The sequence below is a fragment of the Cetorhinus maximus genome, chromosome 3 (genome assembly GCF_964194155.1).
Source record: "Cetorhinus maximus chromosome 3, sCetMax3.hap1.1, whole genome shotgun sequence".
Classification (NCBI taxonomy): Eukaryota; Metazoa; Chordata; class Chondrichthyes; order Lamniformes; family Cetorhinidae; genus Cetorhinus; species Cetorhinus maximus.
Window position 1 is genome coordinate 122,034,131 of NC_135881.1, and position 23,972 is coordinate 122,058,102.

At 44.3% G+C, this 23,972-nt stretch overlaps 1 protein-coding gene across 1 annotated transcript in view; it reads left to right on the forward strand.

Annotated features, from left to right (window-relative positions):
* Positions 1 to 23,972, forward strand: part of LOC144678871 (dynein axonemal heavy chain 11-like) — a 552,140-nt gene that overhangs the window by 359,419 nt on the left and 168,749 nt on the right. Inside the window, exons 55-59 of the mRNA XM_078538870.1 lie at positions 3,147 to 3,308; positions 17,043 to 17,276; positions 18,089 to 18,235; positions 22,852 to 22,965; positions 23,670 to 23,813. Coding sequence (XP_078394996.1) covers positions 3,147 to 3,308; positions 17,043 to 17,276; positions 18,089 to 18,235; positions 22,852 to 22,965; positions 23,670 to 23,813 — 801 coding nt within the window. The remainder of the gene's footprint in view (positions 1 to 3,146; positions 3,309 to 17,042; positions 17,277 to 18,088; positions 18,236 to 22,851; positions 22,966 to 23,669; positions 23,814 to 23,972) is intronic.

Genomic DNA, 23,972 nt, shown 5'->3' on the forward strand with positions numbered 1-23,972 from the left:
TAAATCCCCAGGGCCGAGGAACCTACATCCCAGGGTACTAAAGAATGTGACCAAGGAAATACTGGATGCGTTGGTTGTCACCTTCCAAAAGTCAGTAGATTCTGGAACAGTCCCGGCAGATTGGAAAGTGGCAAATGTAACCCCACTATTTAAAAAAGGAGGGAGGGAGAAAACAGGGAATTATAGACCGGTTAGCCAAACATCAGTAGTAGGGAAAATGTTAGAGTCTATTATAAAGGATGTGATAATGGGACACTTAGAAAATATCAACGGGATTAGACAAAGTCAACAAGGATTTGTGAAAGGGAAATCATGTCTGCCAAACCTACTGGAGTTTTCTGAGGATGTAACTAACAGAATAGATAAGGGAGAACCAGTGGATGTGGTGTATTGGATTTTCAGAAAGCTTTTGATGAAGTGCCACATAAAAGGTTAGTGTGTTAAATTAAAGAGCATGGGATTGGGGGTAATATATTAGCATGGATTGAGAATTAGTTTGCAGACAGGAGACAGAGAGTAGGAATAAGTGGGTCTTTTTCGGAGTGTCAGGCGGTGACTAGTGGGGTGCTGCAGGGATCAGTGCTTGGGCCCCAGCTATTCACAATATATATCAATGATTTGGATGAGGGAACCAAATGTATTATTTCCAAGTTTGCTGACGACACGAAACTTGGTGGGAATGTGAGCAATAAGGAGGGTGTTAAGAGGCTTCAAGGTGATTTGAACATGTTGAGCGAGTGGACAAATATATGGCAGATGCAGTAAACGTGCATAAGTGTATAGTTATCCACTTCGGTAGGAAAAGCAGAATAGCAGAGTGTTATTTAAAAATTTTAAAAAAGGGACCTAGGTATCCTTGTACACCAATCACTGAAAGCAAGCGTGCAGGTGCAGCAAGCAGTTAAGAAGGCAAAAAGTATGTTGGCCTTCATTGCGAGAGGACTTGGGTACAGGAGCAAGGATGACTTACTGCAGCTGTACAGGTCCTTAGTGAGACAACACATGGAGTATTGTGTGCAGTTTTGGTCTCCTTACCTAAGAAAGGATATACTTGCCATAGAGGGAGCGCAGACTGATTCCTGGGATGACAGGATTGTCATAGGAGGAGAGATTGGGCCGACTAGACCTGCATTCACTGGAGTTTAGAAGAATGAGAGGAGATCAGATTGAAACATATAAAATTCTGACAGGGTTGGACAGACTGGATACAGGGACAACATTTCCTCTGGCTGAGGGTGTCTAGAATAAGGGGTCACAGTCTCAGGATACGAGGTAGACCATTTAGGACTGAGATGAGGAGAAACTTTTTCACTCAGAGGGTGGTGAATCTATGGAATTCTCTACCACAGAAGGCTGTGGGGGCCAAGTCATTGAATATATTTAAGAAGGAAATAGATTGATATCTAGACTCTAAAGGCATCAAGGGGAATGGGGGGAGAGTGGGAGTACAGCGTTGAGATAGAAGATCAACCATGATTATGTTGAATGGTGGAGCAGACTCAAAGGGCTGAATGACCTACTCCTCTTATTTTCTGTGTTTCTATGACAGGCTGCTTCTGCTTCTCCATTCATCTCCCTCCTCCAATCTCCATCTCTTTTATCCCATCATCTCTTTCAAACCCCTCTTTATCCTGATCCTTTACTCATTTTCGTCCTGTCCCAGTCTCTTCCCACTGCCTTTCTCCTCTCCTTTCACATCTACTCTTGGCCACTTTCCAACTCCTCTCCCCCATTTCTGTCCATCTTCTTCTCTGTCCTTCCCTCCCTTCAACTTCCCTCTACTACCTCCCATCTGGCACCATCCCCCCCCTCTTATGCTTGACGCAGTTGCCTCCCTGCTATCTAATACTGTTTGAACCGAATATTACGCTTGTTCTTGGCTACCTAATGCAAAGGTGGAGGACACTAATTAGTATAATAATAAAAATGACTATACTTGGGAAAATAATGTAGCCCAGAGCAATGCTCTTAATATCTTCGCTCTTGTCACAAAATAACCTTGTTTCCATGGTCTCCCACTGCAGTACAACCTATTATTAAATTCTGTATGACATAGACACAGCATACTCAATATTTAATCATGGTTAAAGAAGAACTGCTTCTTCTGTAACTGTCCCTAAATTGTATAAAATATTTATTTATTATTTACCCAAATCTTTACAACTTAAACATGTAATTTTCGACTTCAGTTTTATCTTTTAATAAAGAGCAAGAATTTGTAGTTCAAACTTAGAGCTCATTCTTCACCACTCCTTTATAGTATTCATTTATCTACATGCCATTGAAAGCACTCAGTTTCTCAGAAGGATATTGGGGCTCACCCTTCGAGAGCACACACTAACTCCAACCGAAAAACTGGAAATAGGACCCAGATATGTTGGGCTACATTGAGAGTGGTGCCTAGGACAGACCCTCTGTCCCTTGCAAGGCTGGTATGATAGTAGAGGCAAGAACATTGACAGTTCCATGTCCTCTTCCTCGCACATGTTTGGAGCATCTTCGGAGTTTAGTATGCCAAGTAAGAAAAGGTGTACTCACCACTTTGCTAATGATACTGGATCTCACCTGGGACTCGCCCTTGGAACAGGCATGCTCCGTCAGACTGTCGGACATATTCCGGGGGCAGGTAAAGTTTCCAAGGTGTGAACCTAGTCGTACTGGAATCCATCAAGACCATGTGAGTTGCCCTCTCACTGACTCCACAGTCTAATGGTCCAGTGCCAGGGGTCATTAGTAGGATCCATCCCAATGTAAATTGCCGAGATAATGATCTGTGAATCTTCGGGCATCTTTTTCCACATAACTGAAAATAACCTTTTTTAAAAAAAGAACCGTTCAGAATTCATTAATATACAAGGCTGCGGAGAAATTACAGTTCATTTAAAATGTTGTTACACCTTTCTTAAGGATAAACATTTTTATGCCATGAGTAATTAATTAGTACTGTGTTTTTTAGTCATTCAGAGCGAAACAGCCTTCTACTAATGTAAATTTGATCCAATACTTATGTAGATAAGTGGCTTCTTAGCTGAACTTATTAGAATGCTGATCCACTAATAATCTTCTCATGGGATCATAATTCACCCTGAGTACTTGCTTTGATCAAGGCTATTATATGGTTATGCTTTTAATCTTGTCCCCTGCAGGTTGTTCTCTGTTTCTCCCCAGTTGGTTCAACCTTGCGCGTGAGAGCCCGGAAGTTCCCAGCCATAGTTAACTGCACAGCTATTGACTGGTTTCATGAGTGGCCACAGGAGGCCCTAGTGTCTGTCAGCAGGAGATTCATTGAGGAGATTGAGGGGATTAAGGTGCGTATCTTATCAGGGTCAGTCAAAGTTAATGTGCAGAAATGCATCAATGTATGAGACTTAAAAGACATTCTTACCTTAGTCACATTGTTTTAAGTGATAATGATCATTGAAAGATAAGATTCTTTCTACTAAATAATCTGAGAAAGTTAAAATATTTCTTTGAATGAGAAATACTTCAGAAATCTCACTTTGTGATTAATCACAGGACTATGATGTACATTATACACTTTGAGGAATAATTTTCAGTCAGCAATTTGAGGTACAACATTCTGTAAATACTAAAACCAACATCCTTTTATACATTTATTAAAACATTAGCTTCACAATATTACAGTTTTATTAATTATAGTGCCCACATTCCTTTAGCAATTTTATTTACAGTTATGGTAAGGATATATCAAATATTATTATTAATTTAAAAATTGATTTTGGATGTAATTGACAGGAATTTCTAAAGTACCATATTTAATTTGCTTCATATAGTAATGAACATATAAAATGTTACCTCAGGTGATTTAAAATATTATTTATGTTGCAATTATTAATAAAGCACAATAAACAGAATTTAGTGCTTCAAGTATTAGCTGAATATTGGCCAGATATCAGTCATAATGTTGCTTTGACATAGCAGGAGCAACAAAGCTGTTTCAATTACATAGGCCAGTTAACCCTGGGCTTTATCGAAGGTTTTTATCAAGTCAAGGAGTCAATTACATTGATTTTGCATTTACAGTTTTTTTAAAAGGCAACTGCTTCACATATCTATATTTTCAATAGATAAGTATGGGAATTTCTGTTAAAAAAATACATGGGGCTATAAATTGAATCGCACTCAAATTAACCCGAATGAAACTGGTGGCTGGAACAGGGCAGATTGTTCCGCTGGCTTGCAGGTACCATTCATGGCCTCATGAGTAGCTCAGGAGTTGGAGGAGGAAGAACAAGACAGGCTGACTCAGATGCCAGCTGAGGACCTTTGCTGGAGATTGGGGGTGGGTGGGTGGTTGGGGGGGATTGTGGGGTTATGGGGCAATTGGCTCCACATCGATACAAAAAACCTTTGGATGGCAGCCTCCAGCAATCCTTTTCAGAACCATTGGTTTGGCTGCTGATTGCCTAAAAGAACTGACCACAGTATACACTGCACATGCACTGCACAATCATAAATGAATCTTGCAAAATGGTCTGGAATGGGTGTTGGGTCACCAATTTGCATATGCAACGGGCATAACTCAAGTTTCAGGCAAGCGTTCTGAACGCCTATTGAGAAACCTGATCCAATATAGCAAGTGATACACTTCGAGTGCAGAATGAGCACATGCATGACATCCACCATATTAGCCCTTTGGGTGCCCATTTTATACCTCTGAAGCAAGAGTAACCCGATCGAATTTAGAGACTATGCTGTTCAAATATAGTTGTTGTGAAAAATAGCCGTAAGGGCTTCATGCTGTTAGCTAAACAAAAGCACAGAATTGTACTATATGCACGTTTACTACTCTTTAATGTTTTGAAGCTCCATTTGAAGTCTGAAGAAGTTAATTATAGGCCTTAAATGATCATATAGCAGTCAGAAGCTCACGTTCTGTATTGTGGTAACTACCGATTGTATTACAACGTGATAATTCCATTACTGTTAATGCCTGGGTTTTTTGTGAAATCCCCAGAAGAAGAATTTAAAATTATTCAGCCAGGAAGACAATTTAGAGGTTTCTTTTATCTCATGCCCTGAATTATGTGTGAAATTTTAACATAGATTCTGAATTAGTAGTAAGAAAAGCAGAACGTGTTTTTATCTTTTGCAATTGGAATTATATTCATAACCTCAACATTTTAGTTAATTTGGCTCATGCAGTTTCTCATTAATCGATGTTTAACGAGAATTTCAACATCTCATGCTGCTGTACCAACATCAGGAATTACTTTAAAAATTATTAGATGTAACATAAAATCAAGCTATTAGATTTTAAGAAAGAAATTGAAACGGTTCAATGTGACATTCATAACAAACTCTGTTCTTCTGAATGTTTTACATGTTTAAATATGCAGCTTCAATTCATGAGCATTTTATTACTAACAAAATCAACTAAAAAAATACAAGCAAGCTATGCAGTTTTCAGAGTTTGCGACATATGCCTATCATATCATTTGCCATAATTTAAATATTAATCATCCAAATACCTATGCCTTCACAAATCGGTGTTTTTAAAAAAAAGTTTTAAAAAATGAAGGAAAATGCCAAAAATCTTTACTCTCAGGTTTTTTTATTATGTTTACGCAGAACCAGTTCAGCTCATTTTCAGAAATTTGTTAAATTTGGTTTTATTTTGCTGATAGTTTTTCTTTAAAAATATCCCTAGTCATTAATGTTATGAACTCTAATAGATAATAAAATAAAACTCCTGGCACCAAAAACAAAATGTCTGAGTGAAAATTTGCTTTAAGTGAAATTTAAGCACTTTGAGATGATGATTTCATTTTGCAAGTCCCAAAAAAGAACGATTGACGCTTCTTTTGACATAAAACTAGGGCATTAGTTGCATGCATCACTGCACTGTGCTCACAGACAAATGCAAAGCGGATGGTGTTGAAAAAAATCATAGCGATCAATCATTGGTAGGACAAATAATTTATGCTAATGAAATTACAATAATTAGTAGTCGCACAATGACCCTTTGAGAAGCCACAGCTGTTAAAGTCAGGAAGTGCTGTCACCACTGAGCTTATCTGAACAGACGGGACAAATTGTGAATGAAGGATAGAGCAGTCATCAAAGAGTTCTGTTCTGGGGCGATTATCGTTATCTGAAAGCAGTGTGAATTACTACCAGCTGCTCTCTGACTGACTCTGTCCTCCATGCTGTGCTGTTTTGTTAAGTTAATGGCAACTGCCGTTTTACCCCTTGAGATGTGTCTTCTCAAAGCAATTTTAGTGCTACGAAGATATAGGTTTAGCAGATTGGTTTCCGGCGCAAGTGTTTTGAATTGGGTATGCTGCTCCACAACAAAAATTGAATTAATATATTGTATTAGTATATGCAGCCATTTTTACAGGGCTTGAGACACTTTGACAAGCAAAAATTGTACTTCTCTTTAATCAGAATAGGTATCCCTTATTCTAAATGTTAAACAATTCTTCACCTTCACACAAAATGTGACAAAGGCATACACAGCCCAGTCAACCCTGCAAAGTCCTCATCAGTAACACATGGAGACTTGTGCCAAATATAGGAAAGCTATCCAGTGACTAGTCAACCAACAGCCTGACACAGTCACACTTACAGAATCATACCTCAGCCAATGTGCCAGGCTCCTCTATCACCATCCCAAGATATGTGATGTTGCACCAGCAGGACCGAACCACTGGAGGTGACAGCAAAGTGGTATACAGTCGGAAGGGAGTGGCCCCAGGGAGTCCTCAACATTGATTCTGGATGCCATCAGGTCAAACATAGGGGGGCAAGGAAACCTCCTGCTGATTACCACCTGTAGTTGTCCCTCAATTGATGAATCAGTACTCCACCATGTTGAACACAGTTTGGACGAAGTACTGAACGTATCAAGGGCACAAAATGAACTCTGGGTGAGGGACTTCAAAGTCCACCACTGAGAGTGGTTTCATTACTAAATCAGCTGGCCGAGACCTGAAGCACACATTTCCTAGACTGGCTATGGCAGCTGGTGAGAGAACTAACAAGAGTGAAAAACCGACTTGATTTTGTCCCCAACAACCTACCTGTTATAGATGTATTTATCCATGACAGTACAAGTCATCATGGCATAGTCCTTGTGGAGATGATTCCTGTCTTCACAGTGAGGACATCCTTCATCATATTGTGTGGCACTACCGCTTTGCTGAATGGACTCAGAACAGATCTAGCAACTCAAACCTAGGCATCCATGAGGTGCTGTGGGCTATCAGCAGCAGCAGAACTGTATTCAACTACAATCTGTAATCTCATGACCTGTATGCCCTTCACTCTACCATTGCTACCAAGCCACAGGATTCCCTGGTTCAATGAGGAGTGTAGCATACCAGGAGCAACACACACATACAGAAAAATGAGGTGCCAACCTGCTGAAACCGTAACACAGGACAACATGCATGCTGAGCAGTGGAAGCAGCATGCTATAGACAAAGCTTAAGCAATTCCACAACCAACAGATCAGATCAAAGTTCTACAGTCCTATCACATCCAGTCATGAATGGTCATTGACCATTTAACAAGTAATAGAGGGAGGAGGGTCCATAAACAATCCTATCCTCAATGATGGCAGAGCCCAGCAGATAGGTGCAAAAGACAAAACTGAAGCATTTGTAACCATCTTAGCCAGAAGTGCCAAGTGGATGATCCATCTTGGCTTTCTCCTGAGGGCTCCACCACAGCAGCCAGTCTTCAACCAATTCGATTCGCTTCACATGATAGCAAAAAACACCTGAGCGCACTGGATATAGCAAAGGTTATGGGCCCTGACAATATCCAGTCAGTGGTAATGACAACTTGTGCTCCAGAACAAGCTGCACCTCCGACCAAGGCATTTTAGTACAGTTCTGCAGCGGTTCAAGAAGGCAGCTCACCACCGCCCTTCTCAAGGGCAACTGGGGATGGGCAATAAATGCTGGCCCAGCCAGCGAAGCCCACTTCCCGTGAATGAATAAAAAAAGTTAAATCACTGGCATCTGCCTTCTCAAGGCTTTCCGCGCTGTATCGTCCCATCCCTGTCAAGTCCTGCCTTGTTAATTATGCATTCACGGGGAACACACCGGATCACTGGCAGGGGGGCTCGGATTTGCCCACCACACCGCGACCTCAGTGCTTCCTCACTCCAGGCACCATATTTAAAGCGCACTAGAGCACAGCCTACTTCATGTCTGCAGACCAGGACTACTCCAGGCAACCAGGGGCCCCGAAAGCATAGAAGACGGCAGCCCCTAAATTCAGTGACGTCTCTCTGGAGCACCTGGTGGACACAGTGGAAGGCCGCCGCGATGTCCTGTACCCCTGCTCTGGCTATAGGAGGTCCACTAGAGTCACCAATCCAGCCTGGGCGGCAGAGGCAGTGGTGATCAGTGCCACCAGAGCACAGAGGAGGTCAGCTATCCAATAAGAGGATGAATGATCCCATCTGTTCCGCCAGGGTAAATCAACCAGCTCATCACTCTCAACCCAGACACTCACAAACCCATCATATACCCACAGGGATCTCATACCTCAAGGGACAAAATCACTAACTCTCACACACACCCTCACATCTCTATCAGGCTCATATCCTCTGGAGCTCACGCCCTCATCCCATCCATGTCTCCACTCACCACACAAACATTCCATGCAGTGCCATGTGTCCTGCTCACACTCTCTCCATCTGTTTTCATGCAGGAGAAGCTGGCTCACAACAACAGGGGGAGGTACCAGACTGGGGGTGGAGTGGACCACATTAGGCCCCTCACTCACTTTGAGGAACATACCATCACACTGACTGGTGAAGATGTGGACCCTGCCTGCGGCGATGGTAAGGTCGGTGGTGAACACCCACGTGAGGATCCTGCACCATATCATCTCTCTCTCAATGCAACTGTGAGGGCTCTCTCTCCTACTTTTGACTCTGCTGCCATGCACTACTTATCTCTACACTGGTTCACAGGGAGCTCTGCCAAGCGACCGACACCCTCAGCCAGCCAGCCTCTCAGCTCCATCCAGGTCCTTACCTCCAGCCAAAAGGACACCTCCTCCATTGAAGAGCTGGAAATAAGCTGCCTGGAAGACCCGTCACAGCACTTACCCACACCCTCCACCAGTGCAGAGACACATACCTCAGTGGGACCTAGATATAGAGCAGGCTCGGGTTCACAATCTGATGGTCACCGCATGGACACGTGTCTGCAGCAGGAGGAAGAAGGTTCAGCCCAGCTCCCCAGCACTTGGAGGACTGCCGCGGAAGAAGCATCAGTGAGGTCCGAGTCAGATTCTGAGCCTCTGGATTTGGCCTTACAACTCATCACGGAGAGTCAGCAGAAGATGGGGGAACATCACGCAGAGCTGTTGGAAGCTCTCAACAGAGTGGTACATGAGTCAAAGGAGTGCGTCTGCCTGCTCTCTGATGAAGTGGTGCCCACATGTGCATACATGGAGGTCTCCATGAGAAAGATGGCAGACGCCATGGAGACCCTGGTGCAGCAGAATGCAGAGATACATGTAGACCTGCATTGGCAACGTGAGAGGGGACACGGAGCATCTCTTCATCCCTCCAGGCGTCCTTCCCCTCAACAAGGCAGGCCAGGGCCCTCGGGCACCCGAAGGGAGGAGGAGCGGCAGCTGGACACCCCTGGGTCATCCACTCAGGAATTTCAGAGGCTGTCCTCTCCCTCCAAGTCGCCTTTGCCTGTGAGCCCCTCAACCCCATCCTCTGTCATGGCAGAAGGAGCAGTTGGCCCACAGGAGGACAGCCAGAGCAAGCCGGAGCCCTCAGGGCCTCACCTCTCCAGAGAACGCAAGCCAAAGTCATCAGAGGCAACAGGGCCAACCATTGCACAAGCTGTCTCCACTCCTTCTGCAGATGTCAGGGCAGTGCCTAGAATAAGTGGTAGACCTAGAAAAGTTAAGAATTTCTGATCACAAGTGGCATGCATGGGTGAACACATTTTGTCACTTTATAATCTGAAAATATATTCACTTTCACTGAAGAATGTGTAATGTCTTTCAGCTTCATTGACAGGCTTCGCGAGTCCTGCATCCTCCATCACTAGTAATTCAGCTGCATGCAGCCAGCCCCGAGTGATTCTGGAGGGAGAACTGTGTGGCTGGGCCTTTTAGGAGCCTCTTATAAGCATTTTCCCACGCACACAGAGCCTTCCTCCATCACACTCATCTCAATGTCCCAAGCATTTTTAATGTGGCCTGCTGGGGATCTCTTTCAGTTGTCCATGTGAGCTGATCTGTATCTCCGCCCACCCACAGATCACACTCCCATGCAGCACTTGTTCCTGCCCAACCTGAGGCTCTACTGACTTTCGATTTGAAAAACATGGTTGTAGTCAAGTTTCTGCTCAGCTCCCCCATTGTTTCCCCTCCCCCAGTCACTCTTGTCCTTTCCCCCATCACTGTTGACATCCCGGTATCACCTTCCACCTCCTGCCATCACCTACCAACTAGAACCTTTTTTCTTTCCAGGATGTCCAGGTGAACGTGTATGTTCTCTACCTTCCTGAGAACCCCATCCCCATCTACATTGACCTCTCCGACCTCCTCCTTCCCATCCATAGGGTTCGAGTCCCCACCAACCACCCTCGCCGTCCCTTCTGCTGTTACTGTCGCACACACTCTCCCAACCTTCCAGCTCATTCCGCCCCCCTTTCATACTCACCATTCCCTCCTACCACGCCCAGCCTTATTTCACTCCCCAGGAGGCAGTCATTGACTCCACAGACTCCTCCCTTGCACATTCACTTGGACATTTCCCACCCCCCTTACTCCCTCCTCTCCTCTTGCTCCCTTCTCTCCCCTTACTCCCTCCTCCACGCCTATTCCTTCCTCCCCCCTCCGAACTCTTTCCCCTCCGAACTCCTTCCCCCCCACCAAACTCTTTCCTTTACACTGTCCTCCCCCTTACACTTAATTCTCCAGTTGCTGCATTCTCCCCCTTTACACCCTCCCAACCTCACCCCCCCAACACCTTCCTCATCCCCCTGACAGCTTCGTCCCCCCGCACCCCCCAACCCCCTGCCAACGGTACACCTCCCTCTCCCAGTCAAACTAGACCTTCCTCTTGCAAAAACCCCCCCACCGTTACGCCTTCCCCTCCCACTCACAGCTAGAGCTTCCTCTCTCCCCCCTTGCTGATCATCTGTAGCAGCCCATGGCCAAGACTGTGATACTGTGATGTTCCGAAGCAGACCCCAGACATCAACGGGGATCTCCCACCTTTAATGAGCTGCTTCATGGCAGAGCCGTGTCCATGAGAATCCACCCAGCATGCGATGCATGTGCTCCTCCAGGGTCCTGTAGCTGTAGGGCTCCAGCATCTTCTGGCCCTCGGATGTCCATAGCAAGGCCCTAATGGTAAGTCCCAACTTCTGCACGTCACACTTGCCCAGACGTGTTCTGGGCCGGCGAGTTTTCTTGCTGGCATAAAGGTAAATTTGGCGCGGAGGTATGATTCCGGTCGGGTCTTAGTTTGCATCCCTCCAGTGGGATTGGTGTTCCGTCTTGGCGGACACCATCGGATGATCCCGCTGTGCTTTCACGCCAGCGTGAAACCAATTTTTGGCCTTCTCGCCAAATTGTAGCCCCCCGCCATGACGCCCAACGCCAACAGGGCAGGAAAATTCTGGCTCAAAACTTTCATTCCAACTGAGGAAAAGCACGACCAATGAAAAGTTTAAGAAACACTAGATGAAGCATTCGAATTTTAAACAAAGCTTTAATTTGGTACACTTATCCGCAGCTTCAATAATTTATCTGTCCATATCCAAAATCAATTGTGCCTGACTTTTATCTAAAGATGCTAAGCATCTAATGACAGTGTGATGGTGAATTATGTATGGCCTTGCTTAGTGTTTGTGTACCTCATTTAATTCATATTAATTGATTTTTGGGCATCTGTTGATTAATTAAACTAGCTACATGTGTACAAGATTCATTAGATCAACCATTAGATGTGATGTGATATAAAATAAAGCCAAACAAAGGACATCAAGAGGACGATGTGGTAAAAAAATCTGTAGTGACTCGGGTATGAAAGGAGCATGTAGGCACAGGCATGGTCGTTTTGCTATTGAACTAATAATCCACAGGCCTGGGCTACTGATGTGAAACCTGAGTTCAAATCCCACCATGGTAGCTAGGGAATTTAATTTCATTTAATTAAATAAAAATAGAATAAAACTAGTATCAGTAATAGTGATCATGAAATTACTGGAATGTTGCAAAACATCAGTTTGCTTCACTACTGTCTTTCATATACAAAAATCTGTAGTCTTCACCTGCTCTGGCCAATATGTGATTCCAAAACCACAACAATGTGGTGGACTCTTTGCCTAGCAAGCCACTCACATTGCTAAGTCACTACAAAAAAGTCTAAGAATAAAACCCAGACATCGACCCAGGCACAGCACACGTCAGACCCACAACCAGCCCAGTCGACCCTACAAAGTCCTCCTCACTAAAATCTGAGGACTTATACCAAAATTAGGAGAGTTGGCCCACAGACCAACCAAGCAACAACCTGACATAGTCACAGTCGTATTCACAGAATCATATCTTTTAACCAATGTCCTAGATTCCTCCATCACCATTCCTAGATACTTTCTGTCCCACTGCCAGACAGACTCATCAGCAGTGACCCATGGAGTCCTCAACATTGGCTCCATATCCAATGGAGTCTCACGGCATTAGGTCAAAAATAGGTAAGGAAACCTCCTGCTGATTACAACTTACTGTTGTCCCTCAGCTGATCAAACAGTACTCCTCCATGTTGAACAACAATTGGAAGAAGCACTGAGGGTATCAAGAGCACTCTGAGTGGGGGACTTCAGTGTGCATTACCAAGGGTTGCTTGCTACTGTCACAACTGACCAAGCTGGATGAGTCTTGAAGAACATAGGTGCTAGACTGTACATGCAGCAAGTGTGAGAACCAACATGAGTGAAAAACCTACCTCACCAACATATCTGCTGCAGATGCATCCATCTGTGATAGTATTGGTAGAAGTGACATCTGCAAGTCCTTTGTAGAGATAAAGTCCCGTCTTCACACTAAGGACACCCACTATTTTGTTTTGTGGCATTATTACCATGCTAGATGGGATTGTTTCAGAACACATCTAGAGCTCAAGACTGGGTATTCATGAAGCGCTGTGGGTCATAGGAAGCATGTGGAGCATAGGAGAACACACCAGAAACAGAACCCAGACATGCCTAAAAATGAGGTGCCAACCTGCTGAACCAACAACACAACACTAAAACATGCTAAAAAGCAGAAGCAACACACTCTAGGGAGTGCTAAGCAATCCCAGACCATCCAGTCAGATCAAATCTTTGCAGTCCTGCTTCATCCAGTCGGGAATGGTGGTGGACTATTAAACAAATATTGGTCAGAGGTCCATGAATATCCACATCCTCACTGAGGGAACATGAATGTAAAAGACAAGGATGAAGCATTTGTAACCAATGGATGTTCCATCTCAGTCTCTTCCTGAGGTCTCCACGATCACAGATGCCTGTCTTAAACCAATTAGATCCACTCCAAGTTGTAATGAGAAACGGACGAGCGCAGTAGATATCGCAAAGGCTGTGGGCCCCAACAACATCTCAGCTGTAGTGTTGAAAACTTCTGCTTCAGAAATTGCCATGCCTTTATTAAAGCTGTTCCTGTACAGCTACAACAGTGGCATCTATACGACAAAGTGGAAGATTTCCCAGTAATGTAGGGTCCTCAAAAAGCAGGACAAATCCAATCTAGCTAATTGTCACCTCAACTGTCTAGTCTCAATCATCAGCAATGTAATGGAAGTATCATCAAGCAAAATCTACTGACCAATAACCTGTTCACCGATGCTCAATTTAGGTTCCACCAGGGCCACTTGACTCCAGACCTTGTTACAGCCTTCATCCAAACATGGGCAAAAGAATTGAATTTCAGAGTGTTGGTCCTTTATGCTAAGGCAGCATTTGACCGAGTGTGGCATCAAGGAGCCCTACTAAAATTGAAGTCATACGGAATCAGGGAAAAACACTCCACTGGCTAGAAGGTTGTTGTGGTTGTTGGAGACCAATCATCTCAGGCCCAGGAAATCACTGCAACAGTTCCTCAGGATATTTCCCAGGCCTAACCATCTTCAGTTGCTTCATCAATGACTTACCCTCCATCTTAAGGTCAGAAGTGAGGACGTTTACTGACGATTGCACAGTGTTCAGTTCCATTCACAAATCCTTAGAGAACGAAGCAGTCCATGACCCCATGCAGTATGCCCTTGTTAACATTCACCTTGAGTTGATAAATGGCAACACTTGCACTACATGAGTGCCAGGTAATGACCATCTCCAACAAGACACAACAGTCTAACCGCCTTGCCTTAACTTCAAGAGGATTAACATCACTGAATTTCCCACCATTAACATCCTGGGGTTACTGTTGACTAGAAATGTAAGTGGACCAGCCATATAAATACAATGGCCCAGATCTTCCAGCCTCCGGATAGCTGGAGACCGGACGTTTCCCGGAAGATGTGCTATGGGACCCTGGGAAGTCCCAACACAAGGACTCTATGGGAATCACCCAGGAAGTTTGAACTTCCAATGGGCAATTCCGCTACTCCCAGGACCCTCCAAAAAAGTCTACAAGTCTGAGTCAGTCGGAGACTTCGGATGGTTCCAACTTACTTACCTGGGTAGTTACCCAGGAATGTTAGACTGGAAGAAACCAAGTCTAACACCTGGGTAACTGTACAACTGACCCTGATCACACACACTGGCCTCCCCGACTACCCTCCGATCCCCTGACTACCCCCTACCTCTAGTTCGCCCCCCCTAACAATCCACTGACCCCAACTGACTAGCCCCCACCACCTGACTTCGTCCCTGCGACCCAACCGGACTAGCCCCCAACCTAACTCCCAACTCCCACCCTACCCCACCTCCAACCGCCACCCCCCACCCCCCCACCCTCCCCCTCCCCACACCCACCCTGACCCACCTACCCAATCACCCGCTCTACCTACCTGGCATCCTACCCTTTACCCACCCTACCCACTTACCTCACCCATCCTAACCCCTTACCCACCCTATCCACTTACCTTACACACTTACATTCTCTCCATTGCTGTTTTCAAAGCAGTTTGGGGACACTTAAACTCTTTACTTACTGAATACAGCATCCAGTGCTGTAAAAAAAAAGGGCTATGGTTTCTGCGCAGATTCTCTGTGCTGTTCCTTATGAGATTTGCTACACTGGGTCGGATGTGAAGAATCCTCCATTGAAAGACTGTCCTGAAATATTGGAGGAAGGTAAATGCATTTTTTGTCCGATCAGGGTTGGAAATAGGGTTTCTGATCCTGATCGGAAGACCTGGGCCTATGGTTACAAGAGCAGATCAGAAGCTGGGAATTCTCTGACAACTAACTCACCTGCTACCCACACCTATTTCCCCCGCCCCCCCCAATAACCCCAGAGCTTTTCTACTATCTACCAGACACACGTCAGGAGTATAATGGAATACTCTTCATTTGTCTGGAAGGGCGTGGCTCCAGTAACAGTCAAGAAACGCAACACTATCCAGTACAAGGTGGTCCACTTGGTTGGCAACCCATCCACCACCTTAAACATTCACTCCCTCCACCACCGATGTGCAGTGGCAGCAGTGTGTACCATCTAAAAGACGCACTGCAGCAACTCGCCAGGGCTCCTTCGACAGCATCTTTCAAACCTACAACCTCTGCCATCTAGAAGCAAAGCAGGCGCAAGGGAACACCTTGACCTGCAATTCCCCCACCAAGGCACACACCACCCTGCCTTAGAAATATATTGTCATCCCTTCTTTATTGCTAGGTTATAATCCTGGAACTCACTTCCTAACTGCCCTATGGATGTACCTACAAGTTCAAGAAGGTAGCTTGTCACCACCTTCTCGAGTAATTAGGGATGGGCAATAAATGAAATATCCACATCCCATGAGCAAATAAAAAGAAAAGCCATGCGAAGCATTATCTATGTGCAGTATTTGTAAAACTTACTTCAGTCTTCAAGAGTAATCCTACTTTGTATTTGGCTATCATAAAACTGGAAGTTTAATTATTGAATAGGTAACTATACAAGAGATCCTCTGTCCAGCTTTCACCCTCTCTGCCAGGCAGGAACCAGGCAACAAGGCAATGAAAATCGCAATGCAATGTTCACGGTCCCATTTATGTGTCCACTGGCCTACAGTTTTGGAGAGTGCTCGCAAACAGGGGAGTGTTCCCATACTAAACAGATACTTGAAAGTCGGGGTTCTATGACTTAGCCAATGGAACTTTAGGCTACTGCTGAACAGAGTATTTGATGAGTAGGCCTTGCCCAGTGGAATTAAACAACTTAACCTGCTTTCCTGAAAGACACTATTGGAGATTGCCACAAAAATGGAAACACACAGTTTCTGCAACAAATTAGTGACTCACCTTGCTCGTTCCAGGTCATATGAATGTAGATCTCTCCCCTGCACAAAATGTCCCTTCAGCTTGGCTCCATAAAGGAGCCTCTAGATTTATCGCTTTCCCAGTCAGCAGCTTATCTGTCAAATTAAAGTGAGGACAAACCGTAAAAATTGTTCGAGTCTCTCACCAATTACATCAGATAGGCCTCCAGATCACAAAACCTGATGTTTGTCTGATGTTTGCCTACAATGCTTTTTGAAATGGTTCTTATGATTAATATAGAAATTACAATATTATCCAGTTACATTTAGATTTCCCCCATATAACAAGATGTTGCAATATAAAGATAAATATTAAGGGCATTCATTGCTTTAGATCACAATTTCTTCCTGACTCAATATTGCGATCCTGTAAGGTTTAAACAGTTCAGGTACCTACCTCTTAGTCTTCTGTGAATATCTATGTCAGTGCTTTTCAGTTATAAATGAAGTAATTACTGAATAAAAGTCCAATGTCTACTATTTAAATAACATATTACTGAGAACAATGTGAGATTTCTTTTTTATAATTAGATTGAAATGCCTTCTCTTCTTCACTATTTTGAAGCCAAATTTGCAGGATTCCGTCAGTCTATTCATGGCTTACATTCACACCAGTGTAAATGAAATGAGTAAAAACTACCGCCAGAATGACAAAAGATACAATTACACAACTCCTAAGAGCTTCCTCGAGCAGATCACACTCTACAAAAACTTGCTGCAGAAAAAACAGAAGGAATTAACACAGAAGATGGATCGCCTTCTGAATGGTATCCAGAAACTAAAGACGACAGCATCGCAGGTAAACACGGACTGGAATGTTGCTGCATTTTTTTATTTTATATAAGTAACACAGTAAAAGGATGAACCTGGAGTTAATTGTAACAAGGACAAATGTCTCATGGGATGCAGGGAGACTCACAAAAATTGTGGGCAAAAAGTAGGCAAGTTATGGTTTTCTCAGCATGCTTGGTACATGCTACAGTAATTTGATTCAGAACATTAATTAAAACAAAAAGTCTGCACGATTTTAATAATGGGGCAAATACGTACAAATTGGGCTAAATTAGTAAGCTTTACACCAAGAAATTTGGATCTATCTCCCACATGGAAATCTACATAGCAGACATCTGAATGCAGCTCACCAGCAAACCAGAGAACAAATAGTAATACAGTACTCGATCACGAGTCTAAAATTTTTCCTTGACATGTACACGTCTTGGTGCCACACATTTATCTACAGTTTTGTTTCTGTAATGGTTGGTGGATTGGTTTAGATAAAACAGCTGTGAATCAGGACTGAGTAGGTACAAGTCAAACATAAATAAAGAGACAGAAAAACAGCCAATTGGAAACTGCTTATGGAAACAAAGAATCCTGAATGACTGTCTTATAGCATTTTATCATGTCTCTCAGAAACATCTCAACGTCTTTGCCATGCAGTGAATTATTTTTTGAAGCACATTATTTCTGTGGACAAATAAATAGTACTTTGCTACCTGTATAACTGAATGTACTGATTATAATTTTGAATAAAACATTCCCCACTTTTAGAAAGCAAGATGCACATGTGTTGAGCAGACATTTATTTGACATGGTTATTCTTTTGGTTAGGTGGAAGATCTGAAAAGCAAGCTTGCATTTCAGGAGGTTGAATTGAAATTCCGAAATCAAGATGCTGAAGCTCTAATAACTAAAATAGGATTTCAGACAGAGAAAGTGAGCCATGAGAAGGCAATTGTAGATGCAGAGGAGTATAAGGTCTGTATTTCTGTTTTATTCCAATTGTCTCCTCTCTTCTAACATCACTGGCACTGAAATTTTGACCTTAGCTTGCTTAATTAATTAGTCAAATGTTAAATTGAGAAATGGAATTGTTCTCTTCAATTGCCATAATTTTACATAAATTCCCCTAAACAAACAGGTGCTTTTTATTGAAGTTCTACATTCAGTTTGTTTCTGCTTGTGAGACCTGATTTAAAGACCTTGGGGGAATTTTACGGCCCCGCCCACCACCGGGATTGTCCGGTCCCGCCGAAAGCCGGGCCACCAAATCTCCCGCTGCGGGTCCTGCCACAACAGGGCCGGAAAATCCCGGCCCATGGGCCGTAAGCTTTGAGTCCCCAGCGTCGGATTTGGGGGGTACCCCAAAGATGTGCTGGGGAATCCCACTTGGAAGTCCCCATGTAAGGATTTACACGGCAATTGCCTAGAAGTACACAATTCCTCTGGGCAATTGCCCTGCGCTGGGAACCATCCGAAAATGTGCTTTAAATTGCAAACTTCATATGGTTCTGCCAGGGTTACAGCAATAGTTACTCAGATAAAGTTAGAAGAATTAAAACCCCTTCTGACTTCTGGGTAACTATTGTAAACACCCAGACCGACCCCCACCAGACTTGTCCAGGCCCCCGATCTCCGACCTGTCCCCCCATCTGCCCAGCCCTCTGAGCCCCTGACCTCTGACCTCTCCCCACCGAACCCCCCCCACCCCCCCATGCATCTCCGACCCCCCCAGAACTCCCAACTCCCCTCACCCCCCTGACCTCCGACTCCCTCCACCCCCTGACCTCCAGCCCACCCCACCTCCCCCCTCTGGTCCTCCGACTACGTCCCCGACCTCTGACCCCACCCCCCCACACCTTCCCCAACTTGCAGTCCCCCCCACACATCTCCCCCCGACCCCTAACAACACCCACCCCGCTCCATACCTCTAACCCCCCCAACCCGTGCCACACCCGAATTCCGACCCCTGGCCCCCCCCCCCTCCAAAGAGCCCCCCGGACCTCTGAGCCCCCAACCCCAACCTCCGGCAGTCCCCACACCCCGTAGACCTCCAAACCCACTCACCCCCCAACTCCTGCGAAGAATCTTTCAATGCAGGCCCCAAGCAGCTTTGGTGAATAGAAGGGTCAGCGTAATTTTCAAGGGCAGCTGGTAAGTGAGTATTTATTTCTTCTAATTCCTGCGGGCCATCACCTTCGATGCTAGCTGGAATTTACAGCCCCATGTGTGCTCAGCCCTAAGGTGGGTCTTTGGCTTATAGTAGCCTTTCCACATCTGGAGGTATTTCGTCTGTTCAGGCTGCTCTGCAGTTTTTATTTTATTTATTGCTGCCCTGTATGTGAGTGATGGTCAGTGGGATGGAAGTTTTTTAACGGAGGGTAAATAGGTAGAGGTTCAGATGATGATCTGGAAGTGAGGGGTTTGGGGGGTAAAAGGTAATTTAAGGAAAGCATTGATTAATAATATGCTGCTATATAGCTCTATCTGTAGGCTAATGTTCCCAATCTGTACCAGTAATACTGGGCATGTGCAGCATTGAATGATCACCATGCTAAAGTACCTGAAAATAGCATTCAGTCCTGTTGGTATCATAGGCTTCAAGTTACATGCATGCATGAGGCTGCAATTCATTTCAGTCAGGCAATCTGGATGCCTATATTTTATTTAGATAGGTGAGAGTGGAGCCAAAGCAAAGACCACTCAACTGGTAGTAGTTTCCTCTATAGACAGTGTGTGTCTTGGGTTGGGAATAAAATCCAGGGCTGCCGGAGCAGCTGAAAGGGTCAGGGTGATTATTTTATATCTTTAATCATGTTGCTTAATGCAGTCCCCTGGCTAGTTCTGCTTCAGGCACAAATTCTTAAGTCTTCAGTTGAGATGTTATTGGGTGTCATCTAGTAAAGGCTCCAGGGGAAAGAAGCCCAGGAAGGGCTAGAAGAAGCCCTTGGCAGTGTGTCCCACCTAGCACCCATTAAGGACTGCCTTCTGAAATCTGGGTTACATTCTATATGTTGGCACACACACAACGCCTTCTCACACTCTGCTTTTTTCTTAAAAGGTAGCTGATGAACAAGCACAAGGAAGTAGCACCTCAAACCCAAAAGTAGCTGTTCAAAATCATAGTCAACTACCACAGAATCTCATGCTACAGATAAGAATGAAAATGCCATAACAGTAGATACCAATGGCAGCAGTGGTGACCATAAACAATACGTAGGTAGTCAAATTTGTTGTCAGTGAGAAGCTTCACTGATATGCAGAATGATTTGGAGAAAGATGAGGGAACATGTGAACTATAGCAGAAGGATTTGGGGAAAGCTGAGTGCCAGTGTAGCAGAATGATTCCGAGATGGGAGCCTTTGTAGTTCTATAGGAGAGTTACATGTCGATGATCAGCTGAGTTGAGTTTGTTGCTATAAGGGCATCATGATGGTGGGGAACTTGACAGTGGGCACAGATTCTGGTTAGCTAAAAATCCCTTTTGAACTGTCTGGCAACTGGCACAACTCAGTTATTGCTTTGTGAGGAAGGTGAAACCTTCTGAAGCATTGCAGAGATTCACCATGAAGTAAGCTGCTGCATTCTCACCCCACCCACCTACTGCCATTTACATGAGGTGGGATGAGAATGCAGTTGCTAAAGATACCAAGGAAAATCTGCTGTTTTGAAATAGAAACTAGGAGCAGGTGTAGGCCATTCGGCCCTTCGAGCCTGCTCCTTGAGCCTGATCATGGCTGATCACCCAACTCAATAGCCTGCTCCCACTTTCCCCCCATATCCTTTGATCCCTTTCGCCCCAAGAGCTATATCTAACCTTCTTGAAAACATACAATGTTTTGGCCTCAGCTACTTTCTGTGGTAATGAATTCCACAGGCTCACCACTCTCTGGGTGAAGAAATTTCTCCTCATTTCAGTCCAAAATGGTCTACCCCGCATCCTCAGACTGTGACCCCTGGTTCTGGACTCCCCCACCATCGGGAACATCCTTCCTGCATCTACCCTGTCTAGTCCTGTTAGAATGTTACAGGTTTCTATGAGATCCACCCCCCCCCCCCCCCCTCATTCTTCTGAACTCCAGCGAATATAATCCTAATCGACTCAATCTCTCCTCGTATGTCAGTCCCGCCATCCCAGGAATCAGTCGGGTAAACCTTCACTGCGCTCCCTCTATAGCAAGTACATCCTTCCTCAGATAAGGAGACCAAAACTGCATACAATATTCCAGGTGTGGTCTCACCAAGACCGTGTTCAATTGCAGCAAGACATCCCTGTTCCTGTACTCGAATCCTCTGGCTATGAAGGCCAACATACCATTTGCCTTCTTTACCGCCTGCTGCACCTGCATGCTAACCTTCAGCAGCTGGTGTACGAGGACGCAGGTCTCATTGCACATTCCCCTCTCTCAATTTATAGCCATTCAGATAATAATCTGCCTTCCTGTTTTTGCTACCAAAGTGGATAACTTCACATTTATCCACATTATACTGCATCTGCTATGCATTTGCCCACTCACTCAGCTTGTCCAAATCACACTGAAGCATCTCTGCATCCTCCTCACAGCTCATCATCCCACCCAGCTTTGTGTCATCTGCAAATTTGGAGATATTACATTTAGTTCCTTCATCTAAATCATTAATATATATTGTGAATAGCTGGGGTCCCAGCACCGATCCCTGCGGTACCCCACTAGTCACTGCATGCCATTCGGAAAAAGACCCATTTATTCCTACTCTTTGTTTTATGTCTGCCAACCAGTTTTCTATCCACCTCAATACACTACCCCCAATCCCATGCGCTTTAATTTTACATGCCAATCTCTTATGTGGGACTTTGTTGAAAGCCTTCTGAAAGTCTAAATAAGCGACATCCACTGGCTCCCCCTCATCAACTCTACGAGTTACATCCTCAAAAAATTCCAGTAGATTTGTCAAGCATGATTTCCCTTTCGTAAATCCATGCTGACTCTGTCCAATTCTGCCACTGTTTTCTACGTGATCAGCTATTAAATCTTTTATAATGGGCTCTAGAATTTTCCCCACTACCGACGTCAGGCTGACTGGTCTATAATTCCCTGTTTTCTCTCTGCCTCCCTTTTTAAATAGTGGGGTTACATTAGCTACCCTATAATCTGTAAGAACTGTTCCAGAGTCTATTGAATTTCGGAAGATGACCACCAATGCATCCACTGTTTCTAGGGCCACTTCCTTAAGTACTCTGGGATGTAGATTATCAGGTCCTGGGGATTTACCGGCCTTCAATCCCATCAATTTCCTCAACACCATTTCCCTACTAATACTGATTTCTTTCAGTTCCTCCCTCTCACTAAACCCTGTGTTCCCCAACATTTCTGGTATGTTATTCGTGTCCTCCTATGGGACCTCATTTGGGAAACAGGGACCCAGATGTGGGCCTTAATACCCACCTTATCCTCTATTTCACTCTGATGGCTGCTCCAGGTACAAACAAAAATGAAGGACTTAATGGAGGAAAATCAAGCCCTAAATCTCAGTAAGTCCTAAAATGTACTCAAAAAGAAGGCAGCAAGACTATCGAATGATCATTAAATATATAACAACATTCCTCTTTGTAGGTAGCAGCAATACAGGCTGAAGTAGTTTTGAAGCAGAAAGAATGCGAAGACAACCTTATCAAAGCCGAACCTGCACTAGTGGCAGCTACTGGTGCTCTAAATACCCTAAATAAGGTAAGGTCACACAATCACACCTCAGCAGCATTGAAATGGTATATTATGTTTTTCAACCTGAGGATAGATATTCAACGACTCCTGAAAATTGCCAGATCCCCGTGTCTTTTGCTTTTCATGTGTGTCATTACTACAGTGCTTGGGCTTGCAATTCTGGTCTTTGAGTGTAGGGGCCCTTTAGCATTGCAATTGGGGTAGGTGGGCCAAAATTTGGGGGAGGACCTTGTTCCACTGGGCTTCCACCCTTTTATTTGTTGTTGGTAAATTGGGATAAAAGTGGATGTGGCCTGCGGCCTGAATCACCAAAAAGAATAAGAACAGCAATGTCATAGGAGCACCCATCCAAGTCACATATCATCCTAACTGAGACAAAACATTTGTTGTTCCCCCATCATCGTGGGATCAGAATCATGGAATTTCCTATCTAATTCCCTATCAACAGCGTAGATGCCTCATCACTGACTGCACCAGTTCAAGAACAGGGTCAAGCGCCATTTTGTCATGTCATTTGGGGAAGGGCAACAGATGTTGCCTTGCCAACTTTACTCACACCCTGAGAACAATTTTTTTTTAAAAAAGTAACACTTATTATGAAAAATTGAGATATGCAAATACAGTAATATTTATGCTGTAACAGTAGTGTTGAGCTCATGTGGACTTATATTTGTTATAAAGTATAACATTTTCTGCTATTTCTATTCTAGATGAATTTGACAGAGTTGAAAACCTTCCCCAATCCTCCTGTGGCAGTCACGAACGTTACTGCAGCAGTTATGGTGCTGTTAGCTCCCAAAGGCAAAGTACCTAAAGACAGAAGTTGGAAGGCTTCCAAGGTCTTCATGGGAAAGGTGGAATCATTGTACTATTTTAAAATTGTTCCTTGGGAGCAGTAATTTGGATTTAAAAGGTTTAACAAGATAATTGGTCTAAACAGTGGAAGAAAAGAATAAAGTAGCAGATATGTGAAGAAAAATAAAAATAAATCAAAGGGAGGAACTTAATACATT